A 15,406-nucleotide genomic window follows, 5' to 3' on the forward strand; every position below is an offset into this window, starting at 1 on the left:
GTTGGTGTAATTAAGCCCCTGTTTGTAGGTGGGTAATTTTTAGTTTGGCCAAGTCAAAAACGTATTTTTTCACTTTAATAAAAAAATTTTGTCTATCACCAAAATGGCATTTTATTGAGTAAAAGACAAAAATATCATTTAGTAGTTTATACAATTATAAAGATAAAATTTTGTTTCAAAAGACAAAAATACGTTTAAGTTACAAATTAAAAAATCAAACACTTTTCACTTTACATTTAATTATTTATTTTAAACAATTACTCAAATTAAAAAAATTAATATTAAATATACTTTCTTGTTTAAATATTTCATTAATTAATTATCTTAATCGGTTATATATATTATTTATTTAATATTTAATTTCTTTATTTAATTATTTATTTAATCACTTGCTTAAATAAAAAATTAATATTTAATTTTGGTTTCTCTTTTAAATATTTCATTAATTAATTATCTTAATCGGTTATATATATTATTTATTTAATATTTAATTTCTTTATTTAATTATTTATTTAATCACTTGCTTAAATAAAAAATTAATATTTAATTTTGGTTTCTCTTTTAAATATTTCATTAATTAATTATCTTAATTGGCCCTTATTTAATTATTTATTTTAAACACCTACTCAAATAAAAAATTTAATATTTAATTTGATTTCTCGTTTAAATATTTCCATATTAACTATCTTAATTGGCTGTGTATATTATTTATTTAATATTTAATTACTTTATTCAAATGATCACTTATTTAAATAAAAAAATAATATTTATTTTAATGTCTTATTTAAATATTTCTTTAATTAATTGTCTTAATTAGTTATGTATGTTATTTATTTATTGTTTAATTACTTTGTTTAATTATTTACTTAATCACTTAATTAAATAAAAAATTAATATATAATTTAATTTCTTATTTAGATATTTCATTAATTAATTATCTTAATTGGTTTTATGTATTTAAAATTTAATTACTTTATTTAATTATTTATTTAATCACTTATTTAAATAAAAGAATTAGTATTTATTTTAATTTCTTATTTAAATATTTCATTAATTAATTATCTTAGTTAATTATGTACATTCTTTATTTAATATTTAATTATTTTGTTTATTTATTTATTTAATCGCTCAATTAAATAAAAGAATTATATTTAATTTAATTTCTTATTTAGATATTTCATTTATAAATTATCTTAATTAATTGTGTATATTATGTATTTAATATTCCATTACCTTATTTAATTATTATTTTAATCACTTATTTGAATATAAAATTAATTTTTAAATATTAATTAATTATTTAAATATTTCAGTAATTAATTATCTTAATTGTTTATGTATATTATTAGTCATTAATATTTAATTACTTTATTTTAATTGCTTGTTTAAATAGAAACATTATACCATAATGTACAAGTGCCATAATATTATTGGAAAGTTGAAAAATAGTTTTTCGATCATTTACTTATAAAATTTCACAAATACATTATGGACATTCTTATAATTAGTATATGTAGAATTATCCAATATTGAATTTGATTTCTCGTTTAAATATTTCTTTATTAATTATCTTAATTGGTTATGTATATTTAATTACTTTATTCAATTATTTATTTTAAAACCTATTCAAATAAAAATTAATATTTAATTTAATTTCTTCTTTAAATATTTCATAAATTAATTATTTTAATTGGTTATGTACATTGTTTATTTAATATTTCTTTACTTTAATTAATTATTTATTTAATCACTTGTTCGAATACAAAATTAACACTAAATTTAATTTATTCTTTAAATATCTCATTAATTAATTATCTTAATTGGTTACATATATTATTTATTTAATATTTAACTAGAACATAAATCACATGATGCATGAGAATATCTAACAAATGTGGAAGTCTAATATTAGGCACGATCACATTTTCAAGACATCAAACATTATTCAAGAATGCCAAAAATATATTTCGTCTACTAAATGAAGTCAAGTGGGAAGTTCTCGATTATAGTATGTTACTCTCTACCCAACGGATGTGTAATATCTATTTAAATCGTATGTACTCTCTATTTATATTATATTATTGGTTTCCTCAATTTTCTCTATTTATAGTATGTTATTGATTACGTGAAAATTGACCCGACGAATATGTAATATCTACTTAAATTGTATGTACTCTCTATTTATAATATGCCACTGATTTCCTCAATTTTCTTTATTTATAGTGTGTTATATATGTAATTAAGAGTAATTGGTTATTTATTATACAATTACATAAAAACTAAAGTATTATTAACGTTTTTAAAAAAATGCTTACGTTTTAAATTATTACAACTATGGATCACAATGTAAATAAAAAAAAAAGCTTACATTTTAATGTGTGTTTGGTTTATCAGCTCTACGTCACGTCTGATGCTTAAAATTCAATATACTTCAATTTGGTCCGAATCCGACGAAATTAATGGGAGATGGATTTAGGGTTTTGATCCGATAACCCAATCGAGATTCAAATTCGATAATCCGTTAACTAAATAAATCAAATATGGATATAGATCGATCCAATCCGATATCACTAAAACATTCCAAAAGGATGAAATATATATATGTTTTAGGCCTTCTATTATAATAAGTGAGCTCATCAAGATAGTTCAAATATTTTTTAAAATAAATAATTAGTTAAAATCTTGTTGGGGCTATAATTTTCAATGAAAAAATAAATAAAATCTTTATTTTTCTAATTTTTTAAATTTCGGATTTAATTTCTGATAACATAGTTAATTGGATATGAATTTAACATTCAAATATCCGTTGGATTATTGGATTGGATCAAATAGGATAATTATTCTTAACAGATCGAATCGAATTTGAGTAGATCCGATCCATTTATAACCCTAACTTCAATGCAAAGATTTCACAATCGCCCTGGTTCGAATTCATGGAAGAGGTTGGGCAACGTACCGTCGACTGATGTTCTCTTCTTTGCCTCAATGGTGTACGGAGAAACAATATGTTGTGATAGCAATCTAGTCCTCTTGCTAACCATTTGCTTTGGCACATCAATAAACATATTTCTTACATAATGTCACTTTCATCGTCTTCTCCGACATAATTATCACATTATCTAAACTTGCAACATTATTTGTCAAGTTGGGGGGTCATTTCCGGCATAGTTATGTATATTAATGTGTGTTTAGTTTATCAGCTCTACGCTACGTTCGATACTAAAATTCAATGTACTTCAATTAGGGTTGTCAATAGATTGGATTTTGATCTGAATCTGATGAAATTAATGGGAGATGGATTTAGGGTCTCAATCCGATAACCCTATCGAGATTCAAATCCGATAATCCGTTAATTAAATAAATCAAATATGGATATAGGTCCATCTAATTTGATAAATAAATAAAATCTTTATTTATCTAATTTTTTTAATTTTGAATCGGATATCCAATAACATAGTTAATCGGATATGGATTTAACATTCAAATATTCGTCGGATTATTGAATCGGATCGGATAGGATAGGATAATTATTATTAACGGATCAGATCGAATCGAATTTGAGCAGATTCGATCCATATATCTGATCCATTTATAGTCCTAACTTCAATGCGAAGATTTCACAATCACCCGGGTCGATTTCACGGAAGAGGTTGGGCAACATACTATCAACAGATGTTCTATTCTTTGCCTCGATCGTGTACGGAGAAACAATGTATTGTGACAGCAATCTAGTCCTCTTGCTAACCATTTGTTCTGGCACGTCAATAATATGTGTACAGGGTGTAATTCAAACTCGCGATGTTATTTATCAAGTTGGGGGTCCTCTTCGACATAGTTATGTATATTATTTATTTAATAGTTAATTACGTTGTTTAATTATTTATTTAATCACTTAATTAAATAAAAAAATTAATATTTAATTTAATTTCTTTTTTAGATATTTCATTTATAAATTATCTTAATTGGTTGTGTGTAATATGTATCTAATATTTCATTACCTTATTTAAATAAATTTTACAATATATATACAATTATTTCATAAATAAAAAAATATTTGCAATTGTTTCGTCCCCACCATCGGCACCTCTTCCATCTCCACTGACATTCATAATGATTCTGATGAAACATCTGTGTACATCCCCACCCCTCCACCGCCACCCACCTTGTCACCATCTCCGCTATTCTCTGTCACTGTCTGAGACCCTTATCGCCTGTAAACCGTATCTCCTCAACTATGACTCTGACTCTAACCCTCCTCTTTGATCAACGGTGTCAGCTCAGTGAACAATTCAAGCTAACATATTAACATTTCACCGAGTTAATAACCACGCATGTATTGAGATTTCGAAATGACGTACAACTTAAATCACAAATAAATAATATGTACCCCAAGATCGTTGAGGAGAGTTGATAATTGTCAGCTTTGTCCCATAGATAGTTGTTGAATATGTCAATGTTATCAACAATTTCCAAATGAAAAAGGTCAATCGACGTCTTCTTGTGATGACATCTCAATATGCTCTCTAGTATAAAAATCCCCAACTTCAATTGTTTATTTAATATTTAATTACATATTTACACTATTTTTTTATTATTTATATTTATTTGTTATTTATGTTAATTAATTATTTTTATTGCTTAATTAACATTTAAGTTACTTGTTTATTGAATTTATTTCAATTAGTTATTTATTATTTGTTTAAATAAACAATATACATAAAAATTAACATAATTTATTAAATATTTAAATAAACAAATAAAGTATAAAATCAATAATTATATATTAAACAAATAATATACACAAACAATTAAAGTAATTACTTAAATATTTAAATAAACAAATAAAGTATAAAATCAATAATTATATATTAAACAAATAATATACACAAACAATTAAAGTAATTACTTAAATATTTAAATAAACAATTAAATTAAATATTAATTAATTAAATTACTTATTAAATATTTAATTAAATATTTTATTTAAATATCTCATTAATTACTTTAATTGGTTATGTACATTGTTTGTTTAATATTTAATTACCATATTTAATAACTTATTTTAATAGTTTATTTCATATTTATTTACTTCATTTAATTATTGATATTAATTTCTCATTTATTTTAATTATTTATTGAATATTCAATTGTTTATTATATTTATTTCATTATTTATATTTTAAATAAAATGAAATAAAAAAATAATTAATTATTTTTCTTAAATAAACAATTTACATAATTCATGACATATTTATAAGCAATTAAATTCAATATTAAAAAAATAAAAAATAATTAAATATTTATTTAATTTCTTTATTGATATTTAAATTCTTTATTGATATTTATTTAAATGCTTTGCAAATAATTAATTTGATTGATATTTTAATTTCCTAATTTAATTGCTTATTTTTATTATTTTACAAATGTTTAAATATTTATTTAAATTCTTTATGTATATAACTTATTTAATATTTAATTATTTCTTTTAATTTTTTACTAACACTTATTTTGATCGTTTATTTTAATATTTTCATTGCTTATTTTAATTATTTTACTAACTCTTAATTTAATCATTTATTTTTAATTAATGTTTAAATACTTTTTTTAATTCTTTATGCATATTGATTATTTAATATTTAAAATTTTATTTTAATTTCTTTGCAAAAATTTAATTTGACTGATATTTTAATTTCCTAATTTAATTGCTTATTTATTATTTTACAAATGTTTAAATATATATTAAAATTCTTTATGTATATTACTTATTTAATATTTAATTATTTCTTTAATTTTTTTTACTATTGCTTAACATAAAATAAGTAATTAAACTAAATTAGCAAATAATAAATATTTAGATAAATAATAAAACATTTATATTAATCATTTCAAAGAAATAATTTTAAATACATAATATGCATTAAAATTAAATAATTCAAATAATAATTAAATATTAGACGACACAATATAAGCAATTAAAATAAATAGCTTCAATAATTAAAGGAAATATATAAATAATTAATAAAAAAAATTTGTTTGGGCCTAGATAACGGTCGGCCCAGACGACCCGTCTGGGCGCCCAGTCAACTGGGCGCTGGGGCCCAGTTGACTGGGCCCAGACCGCCCAGTTGACTGGGTTGGGCGCCTAGACGATCCAATTGACTGGGCCGTCCTGTCTGCTGTGCTAACCGTCCTCTTCGTGGAGATCGTCGAAAAACTCCTTTTCTGACGATCTCCACTCCATTTTCTCCCTCCCAAATTATCATTCTTACCCAAAAGTCATGCATTTTTCCAAAAATCAACATATGTATCTAAAATCATGTTTTTTTTTCCAAAAATCAATATAAAAACATTAAATATGGGTCGCCTGTTTTCCCTTTTTGTCGGTGCTACAGTAATTTTACTATTTTCTTTCTATCTTCTCTCTCTTCTTTAAATGGTAAGGGCTCTTGTTTTTTCAATATTTTAAACATTTTTACATTTTTTTAATTGGTCAAAGGCCTCTTTAGAAAATTGGCCGGGTCAACCGGCCAATGGCCACTATTTCCTCGTTTGTAGGCGTGGGTTGGGTCGGGTCGGTTTTTGCCCCAATCCTAACTCAATCCAATATGATCGGTTTGATAAAAAATCAACTCAATTCAATTCAACCAAATGTTGCAACCCAATCCAATCAAGTGTCGATTGAGTTGGGTTGGGTTGGGTTGGTCAATTTGAGCAAAAGTGTAATTTATTACCATAATATGTTAAAAAAAAGTCAACACGTTACACGTCATCCAAATAACTGAAATACAATTAATATTTAATATAGCATACAACTATCCAAATAAAAATCCACCCATATACAATTAATACAGTCATCCATTGTCAACAGAACTTGAAAATTAGTATTGTAAATTGAAAATTAATATAGTAAACTTGAGAATTGTGGTAGCTGCATAATCACGCATCTCAAATTCCCAGCACTCAGCAACAGTCTAGAAATATTGATGACAAAACGAAGTAAACCCATCTGAGACCTTAACTCATATTCCTAACAAGTCAGCAACAGTAAGAACATCTCAGATTCCTAGCAAGTCAGCCACATTGTAACCTGGGACCCTTAACTCCAATGCCAATAAGTCAGCAACATTGATGACAAATTGACAATAATAAAGTCAGCAACATTGATGGCAATAAAAAAGTAAACCTTTCTTGTCAAATCCCCAACCTTGTTTGCTCTTCAATGTTTGGTTTTAGCAAAAATCAGGATAATGAGAACTAAGAAAAGCAAACACTTACTGTGTCAAAAGAAAGTACCACCGTTTCATTACTTACAAATAAATATGCCATGGACAAATAAATATGCTTTCCCTATTTATGCATAAATAAACAATATTCTACAAATAAGAATGGAGATTACTTACATTTTTTGTCATGCAAAAGAGTGATTTTCACTACACAGTCAGATTCAAAAACGACATCCATCTCACCAAGTATAAGAAACTTTTAGCCAAAATATCCTTCAAACATAGTTAGAGGCTTAGAGCATTTCAAGTATGTAAACTCAATTATAGTAATACATAGCAAAAGTATTCTGCGATATTAGAGCTCTGGAAGATCGACACTTACTTTCTTTAAGCTTCATAGTACCTTTGCATTTTGTAACACATGATAAAGTTAAAAAGCCATTGTTTGTTGAAGCAAAAGTTTTATGTACTGACCTGTTATCATAAAAGAATTTTACGAGTCAAGTTTATAGAAATGCAAAAACTGATCGAAACATATAAATTATGAAATTATCGACTGATTAATATGCTTACCTGAAAAGTGAAATCTTGTAAAATGGATGATTCACTTAGCGTCGGGTTCTTGGTCATCTTCAGTTGATTTTGAATTTATTGAATCTAAAAGTTCATCCATTTGGTTGTAATGCTCAACATCTTCCATACAAAAATCATCCAAGTTTGGAGATGCTTTCAACCAATTTTGAGTGCATACTAAGACCTCAACCATCCTAGGACTTAAGGAACGATGAAAAGGATCAAGTATCCTTCCTCCAGTACTAAATGTACTTTCTGAAGCAACAGTTGAAACTTGAATTGCCAAAACATCTTTGGCCAAATTGGACAACACTTCATACTTATTTCTGTTAACATTCCACCAATCCAGAACTTCAAAATCCTTGTTCTCTATGCTTTTACGAGCATCCAATAAGTATCATTCCACATCATTTTTTATTTCAACTGAATCCTTCACTGCTTGTTTTTCCAGAAATCTATTGAGACGAGCATTACTCATAGAAGGAGAACTTCCTTTATATGTATTGATAGAACTTAAAACTCCTCAGTTGACACTTTACTATTTCCATCAATACCTTCATGACCCACATACCACTCATAAAATATCCATCAAATTGGTTTTCAAAGACTTCGTCATATTACTTACAACTTACAACTTCCACATCCATATATAGATAATTCAAACAATATGCAACATAATCCATTTTGTATCTTAGATTGAGGATAGTAGTAAAAAGCAACACTTGATTCACATTTTCTATTTTACCTTAATACTTATCAAACTTCTTCTTCATGTTAGTTTCCATTTCAACCAAAAAAAAGTTTCCACTTAATCTCCATTCATCCAATTCGATTACAAGATTACAAATTTCATGTAGATAAACACAATCACTAAAATGCAATGAAGCACTAAAAGTCAAAGTCACATTAAAGAAATTTTTAAGAAATTTAACAGACACAGATACACTTTTCCAATCTAAACTTGACGGAGGTCCACCCCTCCTCCTACCACTATCATCTTCTTGAAAGTAATGCGAATACTGAGCATCCTCCTCTTTTAACCTATTAAAAGCTTTTTCAAATTTCAATGCCGTCTCCGACATCAAATAAGTAGAGTTCCACCTAGTTGGAATATCCAAAAACACAATAGACTTGCAACAAATCTTCTCTTTTCTTACACACTCCTTTAATTTTTTGTACCTAGCATGAAAAAATTTCACATATTTGATTGCATTACGAACATTCACAATGGAGTCATGTGCTTCCCTCAACCCTTTACCAACAATTAAATTGATAATGTGTGCACAACATCTCAAGTGCAAATACTTCCATCTAGAACACATCCATCACTAACCCAAGCAACTACCTTTCGCCTAAGATAAGAAATGGTTGTGTCATTGGAGCTTGCATTATCAACAGTGACTGCAAAAATTTTCTCAATCCCCCAATCATGCAAACAAATCTCAATCATTTTTTCAATAGTTTCTCCCCTATGATTTGGAATGACACAAAAATTCAAATTACACTTATTAAGCATCCAATTAGAATCAATGTAGTGTTTTGTAAGAGATATATAATTCACATTTTGAATAGACGTCCAAGTATTAATTGTAAGGGAAACTCTTTGACGGTGAAAAGAAAAGGCATCTTTCAATTTCAATTTTTCATCCAAATACAATTGATAAATGTCTCTAACTAGAGTCCTACGAGATGGAGCCTGAAACTGAGGACATGCTACATTACAAAAGAGCCTAAAACCACGAGTTTCAACAAACCTAAAAGGTAGTTCATCCAAAACTATCATTTTAGCACATACAACTCTACACTCCTCCTTGCTTCGACCAACAGCAATAAAATTGCTTCCTCCACCCTCTTTGTTCTCACATGATAAGGATTTTTGCTTCTTATCCACCAATTTACCAAGATACTTCTTGCATTTATTTCTCAAATGATTACTCAATGTACTAGTACCACACTTCTTAGCGCCACAAGCATAATCCACTCCACAATAATTACACTTACATCTAACATTTGGATCATCCCTTGAGCCTAATAGAGTGAAATGATCCCAAACATAAGAAGATAATTTGTTAGTTTTTCGTTTACCCAATGTTGACGGAGCACGTGGAGGAAGACAAGATTGTAAATTGGTATCTTTTATTGAGCTTGTGTGCCACGCTCTTCCTGTACATTCATATCTACCAACATATTCCACAAAAATCATGAATACCCCAAAATACATCTATTAACTAACAATTATATATGCACTACAAGGAAAATTATTGCACCTGAGTCCATTACTTGAGCACAATACACGTTATTCTGACTGTACTTTCTAGAGGACTGAATAACAACAGAATGTCTTCTGCAACCTTAGATATAACAACAACCAAAGAAGCAGTAAATCAAAAACAACATATTAACAACAACCAAAGATAATACAGTATTCTAAAACTAAGGCAGTATTCTGCAAAGATATACAACCAAAGATAATATAGTATTAGCAAATCATAAATTTTTTTAAAGATAATACAGTATTCTACAACCTTAAATATAACTAAGGCTTGAGTCATAAAACTAAAATAGATTTGGCAAAAGAAAATCTGGGGGTGAATTTTTTTTTGTTTTTCATTATTTTCCAAAAAAAATTTAAAACATTTCTTTATTTTGCTTACAAGATTTTCTAATTTATCGTTATTTTAAGAAAAAACAAGAGTTATTTTTATCAAATCATAGGCTTCTGATGCTTGAGACAGAAAGAAATCTGTGTGTATTTGTGTTGATGATGAAGACGCGTAGTAGAACAAAGTTACGCACTTACTTACACAACTTACACTGACAAACAGCGTGTGGAGAGTAGGAGAAAGTGTCGAAAAAAGAAGAAATATACTTATTCTACGTGTGGACAACCTAGACAAAACGATGACCGGCAAGGCAGCAATTGGATCGACGTCGGCGATTTGGGTCGGTGGCAGGAAGAGCGAAGGCGACAGAGAAGGAGCGAAGTGAAATTCTTTAGTCGGTAGATTATTTAAGGCTTTTTTCGTTTCTTCATATTTTAAGTCGCGTTTTGGTGTTTTTTTTTAATTCGACGGTTCGGGTCGGGTTGGTTTTGACATACCAACCTGCAACCCAACTTGATTGTTCAAACCAAAGACCGAAAATCGCCCTAAAAAAATAAAAAATCGACCCAACCCAATCGGTTCGATTGGGCTAGGTCGGTTTTTGCCCACTCCTACCTATTTGTTCGTTAGGAATAAAAAAAAAAAATATGACTGTTATTCATCACATCAAATCACCATATTTTAGTTTTATTTTTTGTGAGAAATTCATAACGACTATATTTTTTATTGTTATTCTTACATTAATATAGTTCAAACGAGGCCTAAAATGTCAATAACATTTGTCAAGTGAAAGATACGAGTTAATTGTTCCAATGGTCAATGAACTTAGGTCCATGTCTTTGATTGATCATTGACGTATAAAATATCAAGTTTTAGTCATTGAACTTATGTTCATGTTTTCGATTGTTCATTAAGTTTAAAATATCGAGTTTTGAACACTGAATTTTGAAAAATATTGTACATTACTCACTGAATTTCGAAAAATGTTGTACGCAGTCATTATAAACTCGATATTTTTCAAAATTCAACAATTATGCTAGTAAGTAACGTACGACATATTTCAAAATTCATTGGCCAAAACTTGACATTTTAAATTTCAATGAACAATCTAAGACATTGACCTAAGTTCAATGAATAATCGAAGATATGAACATAAGTTGAGTGATCAAAACTCGACATTTTAAACTTCAACGACTAATCAAAGATATGGATATAAGTTCAGTTACCATTGGAACAATTAACTCGAGAGATACTCCACCGTTCGACTTATTTCATTTGTCACACGGATTAAAATTTTTTTTTTAATGCATTGAAAAATTAATTTTTGTCAAGATCAAGATCAAGATCAAGATCTTTCTTAGTTTACCCCTATTTAATTTTTAGTGTGTAGTAGTAAATTATTGTTGAAATTAATAAAGAATTTGAATGAGTTGATTTGAAGAAAAAACGAGAGTTGTTCTATATTTTCAAAAAGTAGGAAATGTATATATTTAAATGATTTCAAGAAGTTAGCATATTAAATGAGAAAAAATAAATAAAATTATATATTAGTAAAAGAGCAAAACAAAATATTAAGCTTATATATTTGAGATAAGAGAAATAAACAACTCCGTCTATAAAATTGGGAGAAAGAAAGTATTACTTCTGATTTCCAATATATCTTTGCTTCCAATCGAAGAATTCGCCCTCCCAAACCCGAGAAGCAAACAAAATATCATTCCTCTACAAATGGTTTTACGACACGTTGTCATTATCCATTGGTTGGGTTCCCCTACGCCCGACTGGTAACACTATAGATACAACTATCTACCTCTACATATTGCTTCCACCGCTCGACCTCTGAGCACAATGGCTTCTCGTTTTGCTCTTATTTTCCTCTGCTCCATACTCCTTGGGACGTTGTTTTGTTCCGCCGTAGCAGGAGGCGACGCCGGCGAAAATGACGATCTTTTGATCCGTCAAGTCGTTGACCAAGGAAATGCGAACGATGACAAATCGTTGACTGACGATCATCATTTCGCGATCTTCAAGAAGAAGTTCGGAAAGGTGTACGCCACCAAGGAGGAGCACGATTACCGGCTCTCCGTGTTCAAGACTAACATGCGCCGCGCCAGGAGCCACCAGAAGCTTGACCCCTCCGCCGTCCACGGCGTTACTCAGTTCTCGGATCTCACTCCTAAAGAGTTCCGTCGACAGCACCTCGGCGTCAACCGTCGCCTCCGCCTACCCGCTGACGCTAACAAGGCGCCGATCCTTCCGACTAATGATCTTCCCACTGATTTCGATTGGAGAGACCATGGTGCCGTTACACCAGTAAAAAATCAGGTTAGTTTAGCTTAGTTGCAACTTTTTTATTGGAATATCTGTTTAGTTACTATAATCCTAATCGTAAAGAACTGTTGAACCTAGATTTTATCGATGCTTGAAAAGGAATTCAAATTTGGATTTTAAGGCTCACGTGTTACTCGGGCGTTGACTTTGAATTTAAGTTTAATTTGGTGAATCTCTGCACATGATTCTCACTTGAATGTGTAAAACTAGGGTTCCTGTGGATCATGCTGGTCGTTTAGCACCACGGGAGCGCTGGAAGGTGCCAACTTTTTGTCGACTGGAAAGCTTGTGAGCCTCAGTGAGCAACAGCTTGTAGATTGTGATCATGAGGTGCGGCTCTTTAACCCTCTCTCTTAAACGTGGCCGGTGGGCCTTCTATTGCTATTTCTTGTCTTCGAAGAGCATGATTAGACTTCATATTGGGTCTTTTTTTTTTTTCAGTATTTTGGTTAAACTTGGCTGTGATTTTATTAGGTATGCACATCAGATTATATATTCTTCATATTCGTTTGATTAGCTATTTATGGTGAAGTTTGCCTCCTATTGGAATGTTTGGAGGTTTTTGATAGTTGAATTTTGGTTGAATCCACACCCTGTTGCATGTTCTTCATATCCATTGCTTCCCTCCTATTAGAATGTTTAGAGGTTTTGAAAGAATCTATTTAAGTGATCATACGATTCATTTGGATTTTGATACCAAACATTGATAGCGTTCAAATATAGAAATTTCTCATTAAAGACGCTGAAATCTATTTATTTGTTCACCTATCTCTAAATTGTTGGTTTGAAGTGGTGGTTAGATGGTGTAAATTACGTAAAATGCATCTTTACGGAAGGAAAGCTTTACAATCTTGTAATCCCTATCAATGTCTGGCATTTTTCAATATTTATTTCCTGAAGCTTGAACCCGGTAGTTCTTCTTGAGAATTAGGCCATTTATATATATTTTCTGGTGTTGTGGAGTAAGCATTGTATTTATATCAACTTCCACCATCTGCAGTGTGACCCGGAAGAAAAAGATTCATGCGACTCTGGCTGTAGTGGTGGACTGATGAACAGTGCCTTTGAGTACACACTTAAAGCCGGTGGACTCATGAAGGAAGAAGACTATCCTTACACAGGCACTGACCGTGCAGCTTGCAAATTTGACAAGACCAAGGTTGCCGCAAAGGTTGCTAACTTTAGTGTCGTTTCCCTGGATGAAGATCAAATTGCTGCAAATCTTGTTAAGAATGGCCCCCTTGCAGGTACAACTTTCTGTCCGTTCATTTGAGCTCAAGTGCTCAACAGAACATGCTTTGGCGTTGTGTTTATTTGCGTGTTGCACTGCTGAGCCGTCGCGAAATTGAGTTTTAAGAAGAATCTAGTACACTAGGTAGAAATACAATTCCAGTTATATTACTATGTTCTGACAGCAATTTTGTTTGTTGGATGCAGTGGGTATCAACGCCGCTTTCATGCAGACATACATCGGAGGGGTTTCCTGTCCATACATATGCTTTAAGCGGGTGTTGGATCATGGTGTGCTGTTGGTCGGATATGGTGCAGCTGGCTATGCTCCGATTCGACTGAAAAAGAAGCCATATTGGATTATTAAGAACTCTTGGGGAGAGAACTGGGGAGAGAAGGGATACTACAAAATCTGTACGGGCCATAATGTTTGTGGGGTCGACTCGATGGTTTCCACTGTTGCAGCTGTTAGTACTTAAGTTTGCATTCTAATTTGCTCACTGCATTTCTGTTTCTGTACGTAAGTTATGTTTTTACTGATTTGCGTCTTTACTTTTTTAATGGCAAATCAGAGGTTTATTGTGTTATGTATTTTCTGAAACAATAAAAATATTTGTAATAATTGTTGCTGTTTGTTAAAAATTTCAAGTCCCTCGTGATGATACATTCCCTTTCAACGTCTAATTACAGCACTAGTTAATTTTTCTTTTGGGAAAAGACAGTGGCCTCACTAAGAGGACAAAAACAGCATATTCTACGATTTCATTGCAACATAATGTTAAACAAAATTCATGCCAATCCACACAAAAATAGATAAGATTATATAACCCAATTGTCACACACAATCATAACTGCAGAAATGAGTTAATTACTAAAACAGCTGCAGGTCTCACGGACTGCTTATTCTTTCTACTGACATAATAATACAAGAGAGGGTGCTCAACGCAAAAGCTTTCCAAAGGCAATATAGTATAGTTTTATTGCCTAGTCTATGCATGGCCCATCCAGATGAAAGAATCAAGAAAACATCCTGCGATTGTACACATTTGAACTACTAATAAACCCTTAATTAGCCATAATTTATATGATGGTAGAGTATCATTCATCCTCATAATCAAGCAAGGCAAATGAGTACGGATAGAACTTGTAACCATCTCCTTCATAGAACTTGTTTTGGAACTCCACCCAATGAAGCCTTAATGCATGCAGGAAGGCACTGAGAGTTTCCATAACTAACAACACTCCAACAGTCGCGAAAATGAAGACGATGATGCCAACAATAAGGATAATTATGTTATTATACCTGCGATGTACAGATGGTTGAATGGTATTAGGAGTTTGTCCTTATAATTGCATTGACAGGTTAATCATGCATTTTTTAGAGTTCCTCGAGCTTGATACACTGGAAGTGGCTATAGCGCATTTATGATGTAATTATCTCGGAGA

General features: G+C 30.0%; 2 protein-coding genes across 2 annotated transcripts in view; one reads left to right on the top strand and one right to left on the bottom strand.

Annotated features, from left to right (window-relative positions):
• Positions 1-12,212: 12,212 nt before the first annotated feature.
• LOC111380660 (cysteine protease RD19A-like) lies at positions 12,213-14,624 on the top strand. The gene is made up of 4 exons (XM_023004289.1): positions 12,213-12,724; positions 12,941-13,060; positions 13,731-13,977; positions 14,168-14,624. Exons 1-4 carry the CDS (start codon positions 12,248-12,250, stop codon positions 14,437-14,439), a joined length of 1,116 nt encoding a protein of 371 aa, XP_022860057.1. The 5' UTR covers positions 12,213-12,247; the 3' UTR covers positions 14,440-14,624.
• Positions 14,625-14,752: 128 nt separating this feature from the next.
• Positions 14,753-15,406, bottom strand: part of LOC111390978 (V-type proton ATPase subunit a3-like) — a 10,776-nt gene continuing 10,122 nt past the window's right edge. Inside the window, exon 18 of the mRNA XM_023016111.1 lies at positions 14,753-15,303. Within this exon, the coding sequence (XP_022871879.1) occupies positions 15,059-15,303 (245 nt within the window). The 3' untranslated portion in view covers positions 14,753-15,058. The remainder of the gene's footprint in view (positions 15,304-15,406) is intronic.

The sequence above is a fragment of the Olea europaea genome, chromosome 3 (assembly GCF_002742605.1).
Source record: "Olea europaea var. sylvestris chromosome 3, O_europaea_v1, whole genome shotgun sequence".
NCBI lineage: Eukaryota > Viridiplantae > Streptophyta > Magnoliopsida > Lamiales > Oleaceae > Olea > Olea europaea.

Excerpts from the sequence above, each read along its gene's own strand:
- LOC111380660 (XM_023004289.1), top strand. The coding sequence starts at position 12,248 with ATGGCTTCTCGTTTTGCTCTTATTTTCCTCTGCTCCATACTCCTTGGG. Across the intron at positions 12,725-12,940 it reads TTACACCAGTAAAAAATCAG|GGTTCCTGTGGATCATGCTG; the intron begins GTTAGTTTAGCT and ends GTGTAAAACTAG. Across the intron at positions 13,061-13,730 it reads TTGTAGATTGTGATCATGAG|TGTGACCCGGAAGAAAAAGA; the intron begins GTGCGGCTCTTT and ends CACCATCTGCAG.